At 34.9% G+C, this 21,333-nt stretch overlaps 1 protein-coding gene across 15 annotated transcripts in view; it reads left to right on the top strand.

Annotated features, from left to right (window-relative positions):
- The window catches only part of MIER1 (MIER1 transcriptional regulator), a gene marked incomplete at its 5' end in the record, with an annotated part of 59,398 nt that overhangs the window by 8,180 nt on the left and 29,885 nt on the right, over positions 1–21,333 (top strand). For 8 of the 15 annotated variants that reach the window (XM_080655751.1, XM_080655755.1, XM_080655758.1 and 5 more), the window contains 5 exons: positions 6,991–7,015; positions 12,518–12,663; positions 17,658–17,819; positions 18,516–18,648; positions 20,601–20,665. In XM_080655751.1, the coding sequence (XP_080511877.1) occupies positions 6,991–7,015; positions 12,518–12,663; positions 17,658–17,819; positions 18,516–18,648; positions 20,601–20,665 (531 nt within the window). Of the gene's footprint in view, positions 1–6,990; positions 7,016–7,148; positions 7,186–12,517; positions 12,664–17,657; positions 17,820–18,515; positions 18,649–20,600; positions 20,666–21,333 lie in introns of all 15 variants that reach the window. The other 7 variants (XM_080655744.1, XM_080655754.1, XM_080655752.1 and 4 more) reach the window with 1 other exon arrangement.

Raw genomic sequence — 21,333 nt, forward strand, 5'->3', positions numbered from 1 at the left:
ATTTATTTGATAAACCTGAGGGGGAAACATTGAAGAAGCATGTCTCCAGAGAAAATATAGATATTATGCTTCTATGGGTTTTTTGTTGTTGTTATTTCCTACATAGGAGAATAACCCTGGCCTTGTTTTGGCTCCCCACCAAAAGTATTTAGTTCTTGAATACAAATTACTTTAGATGTAAATAGAATATACCAATTTTTCATACTTGGTCTGGTCATCTCAATCCATAATAGGAAGTAAGTAATGATTCTTCAAATTGTGATAACACTAGTAACATATTTAATATGCTTCCAAGAAATGGCATATGCTCCTTTTTTAAAATACTTTTTGGTAATATTTCTTATTCTTTATTATCCCTTAAAGTTATTTATCCACCTTCTAAAAGAAGGCAAGTTGATCCTTTGGGTTTTATAAGGAACGTGGAACAATCCTTTTGGAAGGAACAATTTGTCTTTTATTTCAGGATTTGTAAACACAGGGGACATTTTCTCAAGAAAAAAAGAAGCCACAGTATAACACAAGTCCTATCATTTCACCTAGTCCATATTGCTGTTATATAAATAAAGAGAAGAAAATTTAATGGGTTGCTTTTCTGTGTTAGTCTTAAGTATTCTGATATTTCAAAAAAATGGTACATAATCTGTTCATTCACTGTCACATCCATTCATTTCTTTTAAAAACATACTCCTTTCTTAGCATTTTTTTTTTTTAGTATATTTGGATTTTGTTTTTTTAAGGAAATGTGATCATCTTGCTATTCTTGATAGTATTAATTTCTACTCTAGACAAAACTTGTTTCACTATAATGAATTTAAGTCTTAAATTTCTATACTGGTAATGATTTTTTTTTGTATTTATATCTTAGAGCTAGTAAGGATTTATCAAAAGTAATCAAGAACACCAATGCATGAGATTACTTAAAATTACTTAAAATTAAGCTACTTAACAGTTTAATTCAGAAGAAGTAATAGGTAAAGTGCTTAATAAGGTAGGAAAGGTTGGTGGGGAATATATACTACTAGAAGTGAATTCGTCTTAGAAAATTCTTATGAGACAAATTAGTTTCCCAAATAATTTGGAAATAAAACATTGCCATTGAAACTTCAGCATGTCTTTATGAAAAGTAATTAGCTACATAGACATTTCTTGCTTTTGAAGTTTAGATTGAGTCCCTTTTACATTTCAAAAGATTAGCAAATGGTTTCAAAATTCATTGTAGTGATTAAACTGTTCAAGTAACATTCTTGGCTTGGGACCCATTCTGTTCTACTTATTCTGTGGCTTAGAAGAATGACTTATAATTATGCTTACTAGTATGTAGATGTGAACTCATAGCACCCCCAGAAAGCTTTTTGCAAGTTGAGATCCTCTTTTCCCAATAGTCATAGATTAAAAATAAATTAAGAAGAGTCTGTTAAACATATCCCATCCATTTAGCTAAGCATTCCTTAGTAGTGTTGTCTTCTGAGAAATCATAATAAAAGTAAAAACTTTGATCTCAAAGGAATTTAAACTAAACTTGAAGAAATTTAAATCCTTGAGAAAATGAAACTAAGTGAAGAGTTTATGTAATTTGTCCGAGGTCCTGCAGTTAGTCTGTGGCACAATACTGGGACCTAGACTTTAGAATTCCTAATGCTTAATATAGCAATTCATCCTTTAAGTTATTACTACTAGAGTAAATTTGCTAATTTTTACTCTAAGACTTAATCTTCTTATGCTCTAGAATTCCTCAGGGTAACAGCAAAGTTAAATGATTTAATTTTGTATGAAGAGGTTATGGTGAGCCCTTGGCATGGTCCCTCCTGCCTTTCCCACTATGGAGTTGGGTCCTAAGCTCCTTCCTGGCTTCTATTCTCCTACTCACCTGTGTGAGAATCTCTGAGACCAGATGAAGATGGTCATGAACATTGTAGTCTTGGACAGAGGTTGTTTTTAAACTTGGGAAATTTAGTATCTGCATTACTAAGTAGGTGACGATAACACTTAAAGAAATGGCGATGGAATTGGTTTGAGGGGAAAATTTAATTCAGACAGTTATACTCACTGAAAATATGATTTTGTTGGCCTGGAATTAAAGAATCTAAAGATTCCTTCATGTTTTTACTACCTTATTTTTTTATTTTTAAATAATGGCAATATTCTACTTAATTTATTATTTTTACTCTTTTCCGATTTATGTTTTCTGGTGTATGGGATATTTCTCACTGTGTTCTAAAAAATATATAAAAACATTTGAATACATCTGAGGCATTGAATATTTATTACAACTCAACAATTTGATTGACTAAATTGTATACTATATGGGTCAAAGTATGAAAATTGCTATAAAAGTTAATAGAGTTCATTTTTAAAATTAATTTAGCCTACTCAATGTGTATGTGTCTGTCTGTCTAGTGTTACGTTTTCTATCTCAAACAATTTTGTATATACCTAAAAGAAAACTAGGTTATTTTTCAAAATTATACTACTAGACTTGTTAAAGAAAAAAATAGTGGTAAGTACTAGGTTTTTTAAACAATCAAAGGGTACAGTAAGAAAATGAAAATCTCTCATAATTTCAGGAGACAATCTCCACTGACTTTAAGAAACAAGGAGTAATGTTTGTAAGTAGTTAGCAAAATGAAAAAAATCTTCTGTCCCCAACCCATTCCCTTGTAGTAACTTTTGGTAACAGATTCTTGTGCATCCTTTTGGGGGAAAAAGATTTTTATGTATATTCTAGCCCAGTTGACTCCTTCTACACATTTCTCTCTCTCTCTCTCTCTCTCTCTCTCTCTCTCTCTCTCTCTCTCTCTCTGTGTGTGTGTGTGTGTGTGTGTGTGTGTATTTTTTTTTCCTCAATACAAACAAGTCTGTGCCACTCATTTTTTTAATGGACTAATAGTGTTCCATTGCTTGGAAGAACTGTATTTCCATTTCTAGCTAATTAAATGGTGAACTTTTACATTTCTCCCTAACTTTTTGCTGTGAAAAACTTAGTGGTGATGAACATTATACATCTTGGTGTTCTTTATTAGGCATATCAGTAGGGTAAGTTCATTTTGGCAAAACGATCTCCAGAGCAGGTAAACCAACTCATATTTTTTACCAATAGTGTATGAGTCACTTAAGACATTTTAATCCCCAAGGTAAAATCTTGACTTCTTACATTTTATAGTTTGAACTTTTTCTAAAAATAGATATTGTTACAAGTGAGTACCTGTATAGGTTTAGTTTTATTTTCTCCATTTCCAGTTTAGTGTGATCATTACTGGTAGATTGTTGCAGTTTTCCTGGAGGGTATTGTTAGAGATACCAGTTCCTAAGGAGACATAGATAGGAGTTACTGGACAAATGAAAGACTTGCAGTCACATTTAAACCTTTTTTGAACAGATGTAAACCATTTTACAAAGAAAAAGAAAATAAGGGTAAGGAAAAAAGGAAATGAGAATTTTTTTTACGTAGTTGTTTCCCTGGGAAGTATACAAGGAATCAGGCTCTAGGTTTTAGTTCCACCTTTTTCACTTACTGTGGAACCTTAATCAGGTCACTTTATCTCCCTGGGTTTGCTGATACATAAAATGAGGTAGGTGGGGAAGGTATTATTGCCAGGTTTATGGTTATGATCATGTAACTATGCATTTGAAAAAATGTAGTACTATATAAATGTAAACTACTTTTGCTGTTTTAAATAGGTAAATAAAAAATGCCCTCATTCCATACTGAAATACCCTGTATTATAATATTAAACTCATATTTTGAAAGATAATAATTTTGTTTGTAGGTTGGGCAGAAGTAATGTTTACAGTGTAAACTGTTTTCAAATGCTACTTTTCCAGAAGCTCCTCTTTTTGTTTGGTTAATCAGTCATAGTATATTTCGTTTTAAATTAATTTTATTTGGGTGATATTGGTTAATGATCATCTTTATTTAATTGGATATAATTACTTTCAAGAAACTAATGTTATTCCAACCCTCCTCAAAACAATAAATGGAATTTTATTTTGAATATAGAAGAATAAAATGTGTATGTATAGGCATACCATCCCTACTTTCCCTCCCCCTAACCTAATCTAGATATGCCATCAGTCAAATCATGGTTTTTGAAACATTCCAGTATTTCTGACATACTATGATCATTAATGCTATCTTTCAAAACTGGCTGTTCTATTTTATGCCAGCTATATTTACAAATGCTACCAGTCCTTGAAATATTTGGTGTTTTATTTTATTTTACTTTATTTTATTTTGTTGTTGTTAATCCTCACCTAAGGATAGTTTTCCATTGATTTTTAGAAAGAGTGGAGGGGGAGAGGTAGAAACATTGATGTGAGAGAGACACATTGATTGGTTGCCTCCTGCAAGAGGATAGAGCTTGCAACTAAGGTATATGCCCTTGACTGGAATCAAACCTGTGACCCTTCAGTCTGTGGACACAGTGTCCACTAAGCCAAACCAGCTAGGGCAGTGGTCGGCAAACTCATTAGTCAACAGAGCCAAATATCAACAGTACAATGATTGAAATTTCTTTTGAGAGCCAAATTTTTTAAACTTTAACTTCTTTTAACGCCACTTGTTCAAAATAGACTCGCCCAGGCCGTGGTATTTTGTGGAAGAGCCACACTCAAGGGGCCAAAGAGCTGCATGTGGCTTGCGAGCCGTGGTTTGCCAACCACTGAACTAGGGCGAATAACTTATTTTTAATCAGAAAGCCTTTTTTATCAGACTGTTAGGTGGAATAATTATTGGAGCATTCAACTGAATGCTCAAGGGACCATTTCTTATAAGCTCCTAATTTGAAAGAAATACTGGTTTTTCTTCTTTATGCCATGCAAAGTTTACTAAAAAGGAAAAACAGCATTGTAAGGCTATTAGTGAATCTGAGACCAGATGAAGATAGTCATGAACATTGTAGTCTTGGACAGAGGTTGTGCTTAAACTTGGGAAATAAAGTATAATTACATGAAATAAACAGATTAATTTTTGAAAATACTGATTTGCTGTGCAATAATTTGTGTGGTGGTTAAATTCATTTTCAGCCAGAAATGTGTAGCTCTGCCTGAAAGATGTTAAGCAAACTAGAAACCCTTTGGTTACACTAGAGGCCAGATGCACGAAATTAGTGCAAGGGACTTGGCCCTCGCAGCTGCGGCAGCCCTCGCAGCCCCAGCTTCATCCGAAAGGTCTGGTCTAATTAGCATATTATGCTTTTATTATTATAGGTTATATTGTGTTGTCTCACCCTACTCTTCAGCTTCCCATTGAGGGAATTAAAAAGTGGCACTTGTGCCCGGCTGGTGTGCCTCATTGGTTGAGCATTGACCCATGAACCAGGAAGTCACGGATTTGATTCTAGTCAGGGTACATGCCCGGGTTGCAGGCTTGATTGGATCCCCAGTAGGGGGCATGCAGGAGGCAGCTGATTTATGATTCTCTCTCATCATTGATGTTTCTATCTCTCCCTCCCCCTATCTCTTGCTGAAATGAATTAAAAAAGACTAAATATTCGTTTGATTGTTGTGGCAGAGTAACTTAAAGATGGTGACACTTGAAAATATACATTACTAAATTGTACCAGTCTTTTGTTAGAATAAAACAGTGCTATAGGCAAGAACCATTCTCTTTTAAGAATGAAAAGAAGAAAATAGGACCCTTGAAAAAGTGTGCCTTAAGAGAAATCTAAGTCATCATGTGAAATTTGGAGTGTATACTTACTACAGTAGCATAATGTGGACAGTTTTCAAAATGGAGTTTTAATACCTTATAAAAACTTGTCTTAGTTACCTAGCTTTTGAAGTGTTGGGCACATTCCTCATTTCTATTTTGTTCTTGCCTCTCTACACCGTTACTTAGGAAAAAGAAGTTAAATACTAGAATATCCCCTATCTCTTTCTAGTGCTTTTGGCCTTCTAGTGTCTCCTACTTCTATTGGGCATAAAATAGTCTGAATGAATGGACAAAGTTTTAGTCATAAAGTTTGTCATTTGAAGCATCTTTTGAGTTTCTTATTGAATTTATCTTATAGGAGTTTGTTTGTAAATGACTTCATTATAATTTAATTAAGATAAAACAGCCACAGACTCTCAAGTGGTGATATTAATAAAACAAGTTGCTAACAATTTTATCTTTAAGTTTTCCAGATGTATGTGGTTAAATTTATGAGAGGTGAAATGGTACAGTAGAAGGAGCATTATAATTTGGAGTCTTTGTGGTCTATCAGATAACCTAACTTCTCCAGAGCATGAAAGACTGCTTATTTTGTGATAATTTACAAGTATTTGTTTGTTAGTGAAGTTAACCTAATGTACTGTTTGGTGCTTAAGTAACATTTTAATTTTCCCTTCTGCTTGCTTGCAATATAATTTTTAGTTAAAATAATACCTTAAATTGTTTCCACCTCCATTCTCACATACATTTAAAAATATTTATTTTAGAGAGAGAGGAAGGAGGAGGAACATCGATCGGCTGCCTCCTGCATGCCTCCTTCCAGGGATAGAGCCTACAATCAGTCATGTGCTTTGATGGGGACTCAGCTGGCAACCTTTTGGTGCAGTGGATAACATCTAACCAACTGAGCCACGCTGGTCTAGGCTCACACACATGTTAAGCCAGAGAGCAGCTTGATAGCAAACCTTGTGCATAGTTTTCCTGTATTGATAGGAGGGAATATTTCAGAAAGTTTTAAGATCTAAATCATATCTCTTAAATTACATGTTATGACACCCATATTTGCCTTTAGAATTTGAATCAATTCCAAATTACTGTCTTTGTTTCTAGATTCAGGAGGGTTTTTCCTTTTTCCTTTATGTTTAAATAAATATAATGTCAGAAAGGATTATACGGGAAGTTTTATTTTGTCCTAGACAACTCAGACATTAACAATTACGGTAGTTTTTGGTGTGTTATTAGTTGTAGTTGTTGAATAATTCCTGTAACATTTGTAAGGATTACTACACAAAAATGCTAATTTTTCTTCTTTTCTCCTTCCCCCCACCCGCCCCCCTTAGCCATCTGTTGAGTCTTCAAGTCCAGGTAAGTATCTTCTATACTTTTTATAATCCCTATTTGACTAATATTTATCCTATTCGTTGCATAAAAGCTAGAGAAGTTAGACTATCATCTGACTTGCTTTTCTTCTGAATGCTTCTTTTCTTTGGGGAAAAAGAAATGGATGAAATATTTGACTGCCCATGAAAGTACAGGTGAGGCTGCTGTGAGTTCAACCTCGTGACTATTTATGGGATCTCTCTCTCTCTCTTTCTCTCTCTCTCTCTCATGAATTGCCACATATATTTCTTAGTAATTTTTTATTGATATTTGACTTGAAGTATATATGATTCATACTTTAAAAAAGGAATTACTAACAACTTAGAAATATTAGCTTGTATAGGAAATTCAAAGTATTTTGAGAGAAAAATTGTTAAAACATTTAGTGAAGGAAGGAGAAATAAAATAAGAAAAACATTCAACAAATGAATATTTAATGTTGTAAATTAAGGAAGTTTTTTTATATTTGAATAGGAACAGTTTTTATCTTCTGAACACATATCTTTGGATTTTTGTATTCTTTAAATACAGTACAGATTCATTTTTTTCCTAACTTAAATGTTGTGATCTTTGGACTAAATTTGGCCACAAATAAATGTGTTTTTATTTGGCCAATGTAGTGATCTTTACAAATTTGAATATTTTATATAAAAATCTGTATTTAGGCTTCTCTTGATCCATTAGAGGTTCCAGCTCCATTGGGTACAGCATTTCTGTGTGGCAACAATTGATTGGAACTGAATAGCAGTCAGCAAAGAGTTTGGTACCAACCAGTTTTTCTGACTAGTGTCCAGGGACTTTACCGAGAGAGAGTACTGCCTTTTGCAGTGAAGTATTTGGATTAAGGGACAGTGTAATGTAGCTAAAGAAGAGAGAGAAAGGGAGCACTCTAAGGCATTGTAATAGTTTATTTGAAAACATATGTTGAATATTTAGTTACGATGTATTACTAAAATTTTCAGATTATTGAAGCAATCACTATTCTGTGTGTTCAATTTTAGAAAGTAAATTTGTAAAATTGCTTAACATAAGGGTAGTCTTTTTTTGTTTTTAATGGATCAGGGTTCTTTTCATGAACACATATCATTGTACTCCATGTAGTATAAGGCATCAAGTAGGGTGGTTGGACTAGAATACCTCCAGATTCTAGTGTGCTAAGAATCTAAAAGACAAGTGTGCTAAGTTGACAGTTGATTTTATCATATTTCAACTTCATGGTTTATAAATATGTTCTGGATAGTGAAAGCTGGAAGTAGTCTGACCTCAGATAAATACTAGATTATCATATCCTTTATAGGACATGGAATTTTTCCTAATTTCTTTTTCTTGCAAACAGAAATCATTTTCATTGAAAAAAAAAATAGGTTCTAGTTGGTTTTTGTTAATGTTGTGATATTGCAAATAAACTGAGTTTTATATATTTTTCCATGAAATTTTGAGATATTCATCAGGTAATACATAGGTATAAAAATAATTTCTCCAAAAATGATATTAATGAATGACTTGAGTTTCCATTGCATTTGAATCAGTCTAGGCTGCATTGGAAGAATAGTAGAGCTTGAAGAATACAAATGTCTTTGATGCCCTTTACTACTTGCTGAATGCTTATACAAACAGATTGACTCATTGAGTGTTTTTTGTTTTTAAATTGGTTAGACTAAGGAAGATCTTTCAACATAGATAGTGTTTCTAGTATCAGGCTTCTGCCCAAGGGAATATTTATTATTTTTCTAAGTAATACTAATTATGTAAGTTGGAAGAAATTAGGAATAGAGGCTTCATATAAAAAAATGTTTGGTCCATTGGTGAAAGGCTGTGTCCTTTGTAACATCTGCACTTTGGAATTCATTATAGTAATAACAGTCACATGGCCCAGGTTAGGTGGTTTGTCTATAGACGCCATCAGTATAAACCAATGTGGAGGCATAAGACAAGGTTTAACCTGTAAGACTAGTAGCCATTAGAGGTAGGGATTTAGGGAGGGGAGGAAATAAAATAATATAATGAGTGCACATCCTATATAATAAAAGAGTAATATGCAAATTGACCGAATGCTGGAACGACTGGTTGGCAGGGGGTGGGGCCAGTGAGCTGACGGCGCCGGGCCAGCCAAGGCGCATGCAAGCAGGCAGAGGGAGGGGAAAGCAATGGGGCGGGGTGCGGTGGTGACCAGCAGCAGCAGAGGGGCAATGCGGGGGAGGGTACGGCTACTAGCTGGCCCGTGCCGTCCCCTGATTGCCCAGTTGCCTCCCGCAGAGGCCACCAGCAGGGCCACTTGCTGCCTGCGCCATCCCCTGATCAGCCCCACCAGTTGTCTCCCGCAGAGGGAGGCCAGACTGTGGCTCAGTTGGACATCCCCTAAGGTCTCCTGGACTGCGAGAGGGCACAGGCTGGGCTGAGGGGCTGCCCTCTCCCCCCACACCAAGTGCACAAATTTTCTTGTACCAGTCTGGACCTCTAGTGATATATTATAAGCGGAATTTTATCTTTTGAATGGTTGAAATAATGTAGGATACCTTTTAGTAATTTTGCAGTAGGATACAAAAAGCGCTGATATTGGCTTAACTCTGAAACATAATATTTATTTTCACAGTGCATCAGACTCCCTACCCGTAATAATTTATTTTTGAGACCTTTTTTTTCTCCTAGGAAACAGCCTAACAATGGGCCTTAGTAATTAACAAAAAGGAATAGGGTGATTACTTGGTCCCAAAGAACAAGGTAAAAAGAAGTCATAAAATAAAGAAGTCATATGAAGGCAAGAAAAAATTGTAAGTTTATAAAAAAGTTAACAGTGTATATGTAGGGAAAAGAATTAGAGTAAGAAGAGAGAAAAGGTTCACCCAAGCTATTTCTTGTAGGGAGGGGGAAGTGACAAAACTTTCAATACAATTGGTCTTGACTATAATGACAAAAAGTGAGGGACTTCAGGTAAATCATATGACACTCATGATTTGGTCCGTATACTCATGTGAGCTTGTTATTTTTTTTTTTTTAAGTTCATAAAGGAAGGCAAGTAGTTAGGAATTAAGCATAGTTATTTTGACAATATTTGCATCTAATAGGAATTACATTATGACTAGAGGCCCGGTGCATGAAATCTGTGCACTGGGGAGGAGGGGTCCTTCAGCCCAGATTGCGAGAGGGTGCAAGCCAGGCTGAGGGATCCCACCAGTGCACGATTGGGACTGGAGAGGGACGTGGGAGGTTGGCCAGCTGGGGAAGGACCATGGGAGGTCTCCAGAGCATGTCCAGCCCATCTCGCTTAGTCCCAATTGGCTGGACCCCAGTAGCAAGCTAACCTACCAGTTGGAGCGTCTGTCCCCTGGTAGTCAGTGCATGTCATAGCAGCTGGTCAACTGTCTGCCCCCTGGTGGTCAGTGCACATCATAGCGAGTGGTTGAGCGGCCTTAGCATATCGTTAGCATATTATGCTTTCATTGGTTGAATGGACGACTGGGCACAGAATATTAGGCTTTTATTGTATAGGATTAGTATAATAGTATACAAAAGGGTTGTGTGAGGGTTTTTGTTTTGTTTTGTTTTTTTTTATCTTTCTGCATATAAGAGAGAAGAAAAGTATAGTATTATCTGTAGGAATTCATAATTGTTAACTAAGTGCCCTAGAACAGTGGTCGGCAAACTCTTTGGCCCCTTGAGTGTGGCTCTTCCACAAAACACCACGGCCTGGGCGAGTCTATTTTGAACAAGTGGCATTAGAAGAAGTTTAAGTTTAAAAAATTTGGCTCTCAAAAGAAATTTCAATCGTTGTACTGTTGATATTTGGCTCTGTTGACTAATGAGTTTGCCGACCACTGCCGTAGATTGATTGCTAGGTGAATTGAAAAGTTTTGGGAGCGTTTTCCATTAAAAACTCAGAAAGAAGGGATAATGATTAAAACAAAAAAACTACAACTAAATTAATGGTTCTTAAACTGTGCAAGTCCCTCAGCCAGTACTAAGATGCCCTAATTATGCCATGTTTTTCTTAATTTTCCAAAAGAAATTATGATAATATGCTTTTCTAAATGTTTTTATTTTGTAAATCATTCTAAAACTTGGGTAATTTGTTAACTCTTTTGTGGTGTACTGTAGGATAAGACCTGATTTAGCAATTACATATCTAGTTATTTTATGTTTAATATCAATATTTTATTATGTTCCTCAGAGTGTACCATGACTTCTAAGTATATTGCTTTCTAACCTGGCTTGCTATTCACTCATTATAGTAAACAGAGGCTCTTTTCAAGTATTCTCTGAGGCAGGATACCTACTGTTTCTGAGGCTGTGACTTACAGGAGGCTTGGAGTGCAGTAAAAGCACAGGCTTTGGAAATAGCAGGCCCAGGATTCAAATTCCATCCTTGCCATCTACTGGCTCTAAGAGTTTAAACAAGCTACTTAACTCTGAGCCTCAGGTTTTTCTTTTTGTTCTTCATAGGATTGTTTGCTTAAATGAAATGGTGTATATATGAAGTGCTTGAGCATAGTATTTGGTACATAGTAAGCACTCCAAAAATATTTCTTATTCTAAAAATTGTGGGAGGTGACAAGAACCTGGAGCCTTCTGTATTTCCTTATACCTAATAGACTGTATTTAAAACAAATCAGCATCTGTAGAACTTCATTTTACTTATTGGTTCTTTTACTGGAGTAAAAAGGAGGGGTAGGTGCATTTGTTAATACAACTTTTAACAGTTTAAACTTAAATTGATTATTTTAATGTTAAATAACTCATTCGTTCATTAGTAAACAATGTTTTTGCAAACTTAAGTCTATATTTAACAATAGCCAAATGTGGGGATAGTTTACCGAATATGTATGCCCCAGCATTTGCAATCCAGTATTACAAGGCTTGACCTATTGAGTACAGCAGTATTCTCCAACCACCAGGCTAAAAATAGATTAGCTTACACATCAGTTACCTACTAGGCTATTTTTAATGCCTTTCATAAGAGTTTTGTATGCAATTTTAGTACATTTTGCTTCTATAGTTTATGAGTTATTTCACATAAAAACCATCCAAGTAAGTTAAGGACAATTATCCATATACTGGAATTTTCATGAAAGTGCTAATAGAGGAGTAATATTTGAGTGCAGCTTTGTTTTCATTAGACTATATGTTAAGATGACTATATATTTTACATGAATATATATTCTCAGGGGCCATAGGGGTTCATACTCATTGAGTCTATTAAATATTGATCAAATGATTAAGAATTGTGATTCTTATTTTTCAGTTGTACCTGTGTGTAGAGATGAGAAAGGCAAAAAATAATCCCTTAAATCCCTTAGAGAAGGTTTGCAGGGAGATATGAGTAATGGCAAGAATTTCAGAAAAAAAAACAAATAATACTTTCTGTGCATAGCTTTTTTTTTGGTACTGTTATTTGATTTATATCAGCTTCAAATGTCATATACATTATATTAATATTAATGAGATACACTTAATTTGATTTACCAAACTTTTAAAAATGTTCTTTACCAGGAGGTTCAGCAACATCAGATGACCATGAATTTGATCCATCAGCTGACATGCTGGTTCATGATTTTGATGATGAACGAACATTAGAAGAAGAAGAAATGATGGAAGGAGAAACAAACTTCAGTTCTGAAATAGAGGATCTTGCAAGGGTAAATAACAATAAGAGTTAGAGGATGAAGTGTTTATAACTTTTTTGTGGAGAAAGGAAACACTTGAAAGTTTGGTTCTCTGCCTGTGTTTGGGGAGAAAAAGGATGTTGTATAGAGTTGACTGAAAAATTCTATGTGATCATAGGTGGTATGTTTAAAGTTTGAAATGAAAGGCCTTTTTTAAAGAAGTAACTTCATTATGTAAAATAAAATTCAAGTAGTTACTTTTGTAAAACATCACAGGTATCGGGTCAAAAGTGGACTATAAAAGGATCCTAAATCTCTTCTTACACACCTTCTGTCCTCTCCCAATTACTGCACCTTTTATTTTTACCCACCTTCACAGCCAGAATTTAAGAGTTGTTATCATCTTCCTTATTTCCCAGACAATAATAAATGATTCTTACGTGATACTTGCTAAATCTTTAAGTATTTTAGTTAGCACATAGTAGGAACACTTACTTGAATTTAAAAGAGGATTCCGCAGCAGAATTGATTTTGTTTTTTTGTAGTTTTAGCCCAGTGTTGGCTACAAGATTTTCACTTTATACCTTAGATCAAGTAAGTTAACTTTTTATACTACTGTCAAACTCTAAATGTTGTATTCCACAGTGGGTCATGACTATTGCTTACTAATTTATTGCTGCTGACTGTTGCTTACTAAATTGATATTGAGTGACAGAGGTTAAGGTAAAAGTTAATATCTAAACAAAAGTATAATACCACTATATAATTTGTTTTTAAATATGTTTGTTTTTTTTAATTGATTCAGAGAGAGGAAGAGAAAGGGAAAGAAGGATAAAAACATCAGTGATGAGAGAAAATCATTGATTAGCTGCCTCCTACATGCCTCCTGCTGGGGATCAAACAAAGACCTCCTAGTTCATGGGTGGATGCTCAACCACTAAGCCACACCAGCCTGATTATAGTTTGTTTTAAATTAAGTAAGCGTTTTCTTCACAGAATAGGCAAGGATTATTTTGTTTACACATGATAGAATCCACCTAAAACTAACTTTAAGAATACATTTTAGATGTATATTAGAATTTTTTTTAGAACTTTATTTTTTTTATTTTTTAGAACTCCTATGGGTATCTGAGTCCAAGGAATGTCTAGAACCAGAGATTCAGTGTCCCTAGGACCTCTTGATCACTCTTAATCCATGGTTACATCCTATTGGTTTCTTCTGCAAGGTCTCTTGAGTTTTTTCTTTACCATAACCACTTATTTAGTTTCGGTTCTAATTATACTACATGTGATTTACATCAGTGAATTCCAACTTAGCTTAGTCTTCCTGGCAAACTAAATCTCTCCCTGCCCAAGTCCATCTTAAGCATTTGGTTGTATTTTCCCTAAGCCCTAACATTGTGTCAGTCACTGCTCAATACCTACTTTCAAACCAAGTCAAAAGTAGAATATGACGGATTTTTTTAGAAACTAAGCAAGACTAGAGAAAATAGTTTAAAATACCAGCCCTAACTTTCTTTTAGTTATTACAGATACCCTTTGCTCTTAACACGGTAACCTACTTAGCATTTTTGTTTCTATACTTGTGTAGTTTTTCCTGAATTGATTGACTTTTCTCTGCCAGTTCTGTTACTGTTTTTTCAAATTAAAGTGGTTCTCCAAGTGCACTGTAATGAGCTACTTTTGACTCTCCTCAGTTCTCTGCCTAGTCAATATTGGAGGTGTTGGTAAATTTTTCTTTGAGAAATAAATTTTTATAAAGCGAGTCACACTTCTCAAATATGTATCCAAGAAGGAAAAATCTAACCTAACCATGGATGTCAGACATAAAGATTTCTTTCCAGGCAGTTAGTACGACACCTATTTTTTTGACACATAACTTAGCTAGATGTCAGATATCAGTGATAAGCTTTATTAAAGATAATGATCAATCTTTATTACATTCCACTGGAAAGGCTGATGTGCAGATAATTTTATCTTAGAACTATGAGCTAATTGGTTCTTAAACTGATCTCACACCAGCAGCATCAGGATCACCTGGCACTTATTTTAAAAATGCAGATACTCACGCCCTACCTCAGCTTACCTAGATCAGAAACTATAGGGTGGGACGCAATAGTCTGTTTTAATAAGCTCTCAAGGTGATTCTGTTGTTCTTGAATAAGACAGAACAAATGGTCAAGAGCCCTAGGACATTTATTTGGTAATCTGCCTGTTTTGTGTTATTTCTCCAGGTATCAGTTAACTCAGTTGTAAAAAGTAGAGGTAATACTAATATATATATTAGGATAATTTTAAAGATGAAATGAACATGAAACTTACATTAAAGTGTTTCTCCTGGTTTGGCCCTTACTCCTACTAGTGACTTCAGGGGCTCTTGTTCATAATAGTGACTTCAGTTGTTAAATCTGCTTCTAATTTGTGGTGCAGTATGAGTTTATGGAAAGTATGAGCTGGGATTAGGAGGTGTAGTTATATAGTAAAGTCTCTGTCAGTGCATGATGTTTCCTTCTATTTTGTTTTCTGAATATTCATAAATAAGAGTAACAAACATTCCCATCTGGTACTTTTAAAAATCTAATAAGATTGTAATAGTCTCACTGTGCTTTTATTTCTCTCTCTGAAATGCCTGGCACATAGAAGATACTTTGTGGCAGCTATTTGTTATTATCCTGTATAATAAAAGGCTAATATGCAAATCGACCAAATGGCGGAACAACTGGTCTCTATGATGTGCACTGACCGCCAGGGGGCAGAAGCTCAACACAGGAGCTGCCCCCTGGTGGTCATTGCACTCCCACAGGGAGAGAGTCACTCAGCCAGAAGCTGGGCTCACAGCTATCAAGTGCAGCGGTGGTGGCAGGAGCCCCCCTGCCTCCATGGCAGTCAGACATCCCCCGAAGGCTCCCGGACTGAGAGGGTGCAGGCTGGGCTGAGGGACCCCTCCCCCCCTTCCAGTGCACAAATTTTGTGCACCGGGCCTCTAGTTGTGTATAAAACCAGTATTTTCTTTTACTCTAGTTTTTACTTGATTTTGAAGTTCTGTTTTACTTCTCAAATCCTGACTCCTAATTCCCAAATTTTTGTCTCGTACATGGACCAGATATCTACATGGACTAGATCCTTGAACAACTTAAACACTGTGCTACTGCACTTTGAGAATCACAATACGAGATGTCAGTTAAGTATGCCAGCTGGGCCCTAACTGGTTTGGCTCAGTGGATAGAGCATTGGCCTGCGGACTGAAGGGTCCCGGGTTCGATTCCAGTCAAGGGTATGTACCTTGGTTGCAGGCACATCCCCAGTGGGGAGTGTGTAGGAGGCAGCTGATCAATGTTTCTAACTCTCTATCATTCTCCCTCTCTATTCCTCTGTAAAAAATCAATAAAATATATTTTTTTTAAAAAAAAGTATGCCAGCTGGTCTATCAGCTGGGGTGGTAATACCTTGCCTGACATAGTTACCATTTTTCAAGCTGTGGCTACAGCAGGTCATTAGGGATTTCACAATTGATTTCTCTTTCAGAAATAGATTCACAAGCTGACTTATAACTAGAACATCAATTTATGATATGAAGTAGAAGTGTTAACATTTTCTTCCTATTTCTATAAGAAAACTTTTTAAAATTATAATCATTAGTCGTTTCTTGCACACGAATTCTGGGTGATGGGAGTTAATTGTATGATATAAGTGATTAGTGTCATTGGATTTATATCATCCAGTTCGATGTACCCTTCTCTACCACAACAATGTATTTAACACATAGGCCAGACTTATTTCTGCCTATGAATAAGACTACAAGACTGCTGGAGAAATATAGAACACTAGAGGCCCGTCAGCCTGGCCTGCAGGGATCGGGCTGAAACCAGCGGGTGCACGGATTCGTCCAGGGTGTGTTCGGCCTGTCTGGCCCAGTCCTGATCAGGGCCAGGGAGGGACCATGGGAGGACTCCAGGGCGTTTCTGGCCCATCTTGCCCAGTCCCCATTAGCCGGACCCCAGCAGCAAGCTAACCTACTGATCAGAGCATCTGCCCCCTGGTGGTCAGTGTGCGTCATAGCGACTGGTCGAATGGTCGGACACTTAGCATATTAGGCTTTTATTATATAGGATGTCTTATTTCATGATACCCTTTTAAACTGATACTTTTGGGATGTGTGTGTGTGTGTAATATGTTCACATGAATGGGTTAAATTTTCCTTTCATAATCAGAATTCTGCCATGTTTCCCTCATACTTGATGTTGTAGTCATATTGATTACTGATTAGAGTGAGTACCTTCTGCAGGAAGCTAATTTCATTTCACTGGATATTTTTTTATTTCACCCTCAGGGTATGTTTATGTGGGGTTTGGGGGAGGTCCCTGGCTGAGAGTATGGACTTTTGGAATTAGGCTTGAGATCTGGCCACATAAGTTATTACTTATGTGGGGTTTTTTTGTTTTTGTTTTTGTTTTGTTGTTGTTGTTGTTTTGAGAAATGGCTTAATCTGTCAGCCTATCTCATCTATAAACTGGAAATTGCATAAGATAGTTTTATATGTAATTACAGATTACTCTAAGAGAGAATATATGGCTAATGCAATTCAGTATCATTCCTGTACTATATCATTGCTATTTTCTTTTCATATATTTGGGCTGAGTAGGCTTAGTTTACAGTCTCTTTATTTTCTAATTATGCTGTTCCCCCACTTCCACATTATATATGTTACTCTTAAGTGTGAGCATCCATACATACTATTAACTGAGGTTTATATTAACTAAATGATGGCACAAAAGAATAGTTCTAAACCAATGTCCTTTTTTATTATACTTAAAAGATTTTGTTGTTAACAATTCTCATTGGTCAATGTCTTAAGAAATTCTTAAAAGACTAGAATTTTCTTAGCTTTCAGAACTATTTTCAGTTTCACTTTTAATGATTTTAAAATTCTTGATACATGTCTAAGAGCATTCTTCAGTATGGAATGAATACAGATTTGTGAAGTATAGGAATATGAAATATTACTCAGAAATTAACTTTCTATTTAGGAGAGCGACATGCCAATTCATGAACTTCTCAGCCTTTATGGTTATGATGGTACTAGTCGACTACCTGAAGAAGATGAGGAGGAGGAGGAAGAGGAAGAAGAAGGTGAAGATGATGAAGATGCTGATAATGATGATAACAGTGGCTGTAGTGGAGAAAATAAAGTAAGCTTATACAGAAATTTTTAAGATTGTAGTCTTCATTGTTGGAATTATAATTTTTTAATACGTTCATTTTGACTGCTTATTTTTATCTGTATTTCTGATTTTAAAAGTAATACATTTAGATATTAAAAATTAAGGTACAGAAATATGTAATAAAAATTGGAAGTTCTCTGTAATCCACTCCTGAGGGGTAAGTTTCATCTGTGTTATTCAGATTTCTTTTCAATGCCTATTCTAAATAAATTTGTACCATCTTTTAAAAAGCACCATTTTTAAGTAATAAAGGCTAGTTGGCAATTCTGTATTCATTTTTGTTAATTTGTTTTGAAATAATTTTAGATTTACAGAAGAGGTTCTAATGTTATACAGAGACTTCCTGTGTACTCTTCACCCAGAAATTTCCCTTATGTTAATATCTTACATAACCATGGAACATTTATCAAAAATAAGAAGTTAATACTGGTACCATACTATTTAATTAAAACTACAAGCAATTCAGATTTCATCGGTTTTTCCATTAATGTCCTTTTCCCTGGTCCAGGATTTGACCCAGCACACCATGCTACAGTTAGTGTATTTATTTTAATCTTCTAGTTATATTTGAAATACTATGATCTTTTATCTCCAACAGGTTTTTTTTTGTTTTTTTTTGTTACTGTTTTACATCTTAAAGCAATTTAATTTATGATCCCACAGGAAGAGAATATAAAGGATTCATCAGGTCAAGAGGATGAAACTCAGTCTTCCAATGATGATCCATCACAATCTGTTGCTTCTCAAGATGCACAGGAAATAATCCGCCCACGTCGATGTAAATATTTTGATACAAGTAAGTGTTACTGGTTGCTATAGTTGGGGTGTAATTTTTACTCTCTAATATATGGCCTAAAATTCTAGTGTGTTTTTTTTTTCCACTGCTCTGTTTGAATTTATTTACTCTTAAATATCACTTAACAGTAATGGAGTTTTGTTCTAGGTTATTCGTTTTGCAGTGCTGGGCCCTGTTCATGAATATACTACAGTAATTGTTGTGTCACTTACTACTTGGTTTTAAGTGTGTTCCTTTTTTTTCCTTCCTGACCCATTCTTAAATTTAGTTTGTTCCATGGTCATCTTTTTTTAATTTCTCCTAGTCTTTTCCTCAGTTTTCATTTTCTACTTTCTTTGCCTGTTAGCCTATTTAAAATAGATTCCTAAACATTGCTTTCTTTAATCAATGCCTCCTAGTTCTGAAGAAGTGGTTGACTTTTGAGATAGGAATACATTATACTTAGAAAGAAGTCTCCTAATTTTCCTACAATTATGATCTAGTCAGAGATGACCAGTAATACCTATCTTGAATTTTTGCATACTTCGTCTACTGCAGTGTTTCATTCTAAACAGTAATCTTTACTCTAGAAGTCAGCTCTCTGATAAAAAGTCAACTATTAGTGTTATTAGTTTAAATTTTTTATCTAAATTTCTATACTTTAAAAAGAAGAAAAATACCTAAACAATGCCTCATGAAATTTAGGAATGTAATAACTGATTAAACATGGCAACTGCTTTGTATGAATGATTTCTGTTACACATTTAGTTTAGAAGTGAATGTGGTACTTCTAATAATAATTTTATTGAGTTTTGATCTAAGATATGGTCCAATTGAAAAATATACCAATGCAAGAAAGTATTAGTTACTGAAATAATTGTTAATGGTTTTGTTATTAATCCTCACCTGAGGATACTTTTTTACATTGATTTTAGAAAGAGTGGAAGGGAGGGAGAGAGAAAGAGAGAGAAACATCTATGTGAGAGAGACACATTGATCTGTTGCCTCCCAAATGTGCCCTGATTGGGGGCCAGGGATAGAACTTGCAACCCAGGTACATGCCCTTGACCAGAAATTGGACCTGAGACCCTTTTCGGTGCCAGGGACCAATGCTCTAACCACTGAGAACACCAGCCAGGGCAATAATTGTGTTAATTTTAAGTTTGGGGAAATGTAGTATTAATACCTCTTAAACAGAGAGCAGATCTACTGACAGTGGGGTGCTAAGTGATTGCCTAAACTGTTTAATCTGGTATTTCAGTTGTGATGTTTGCATGGAAGCTATATATATACTGCCTATCTTTCTCCATAGGAAGAATTAATTTCTATATGGGATGTTATCCTATTGAACTTCGTGTGCCATTTTAGAGTTAAGAAGATGCTGAGAATCTGTTTTCAGATTTCCCACCCCTTTTTATAAATACATTCTTACTCCAAAATGTAAATACACAGCAGTTTGCCTGCTCTGAATAAAACAGTTGGGTAGAATGGAGGGCATCATACATACTCCCTTCATGTGCTTCCACCCAAAGTGATGCCATAAAGTTCTCAGTGTTTCAGGGAGCACTGTTTGGAAATCACTATTCCGTCCAAATTCTCATTTTGTAAGGAAGAGGTTGAGATCATATAATTTATTCTGTCACCAGGCTGTTGATAGAAGAATTAAGTTTAGAAATAGGTTATTTTGATTCTAAATTTTTCTGAAGTTTCTGTAGAAAATCATTTCATGAGAATACAGTTATTTAAGATTAGGATTGACCTGAAAGGTGTATGGGCTTTTTTTGGCTTTTTTTTTTTTTTCTTTTGTTTTAACTGATGGGGTATTATTTGATTTGAAATATCTTGGCCTAACTCTGGAAAAAACTTGGGGCATATTTAAATATTTTTATGGTAGATGTAAGAATAAAATACAAATATACGCTGTGGACAGGCTAAGCAATCATTTTATAGTAGTATTGTCTTACTTATTCTAGACAGCGAAATAGAAGAAGAATCTGAAGAAGATGAAGATTATATTCCATCAGAAGACTGGAAAAAGGTAGTTAGAGCCATATTTTCCAAAAACTTAGATAAATTAATATTTAAGAAGCCCAGTGTAATTACTTTTTTACTAAGTAAATATATGTTGATAAAGTTGAGGTAAGCCCTATTCTGATATTTAAATGTTGGGTAGATGTTCAGATTTCCCCTAATATATTCAGATGTTTATCTTATTATAAAATAAAATAATGATATAGAAAGAATTGGCCTTTGAACCTGGCACTCAAACCAAGATTAGAAATCCAAATTTCTGAACTAGTGCTGAATTAGACTTTTGTTGCACTATAGAAAGTATCACATTGATAAATATATATAAATCATGAGGCTTTTTAGTATTCAGTAAATTCTGTTTAAAAATTTGATTATAAATTTATCCTATATCAATGTTGATATTTACAACTCCAAATATATTGTGTAAAAAGATAGATTTGGGCTTCTCTAAAACTGCATAAGTAAGTAAGTTGACTTCTAAATGAGTCTATAGAGAATATATTGACATAGTTTTAAATTATAGAATTGTATAACATTGTTAAATCATACAATTGAATTAATTGTAAGCTATTGCAAAGCTGTTGACTTATGAAAGTATCAAAATGTCATGTGAAATTGTTTAGAGCAAATCATTTATATAAAAAAAATGATCACCTGATCTTTCTCTTAAAAACT

This window comes from Plecotus auritus (genome assembly GCF_963455305.1).
Source record: "Plecotus auritus genome assembly, chromosome: 2".
Lineage (NCBI taxonomy): Eukaryota > Metazoa > Chordata > Mammalia > Chiroptera > Vespertilionidae > Plecotus > Plecotus auritus.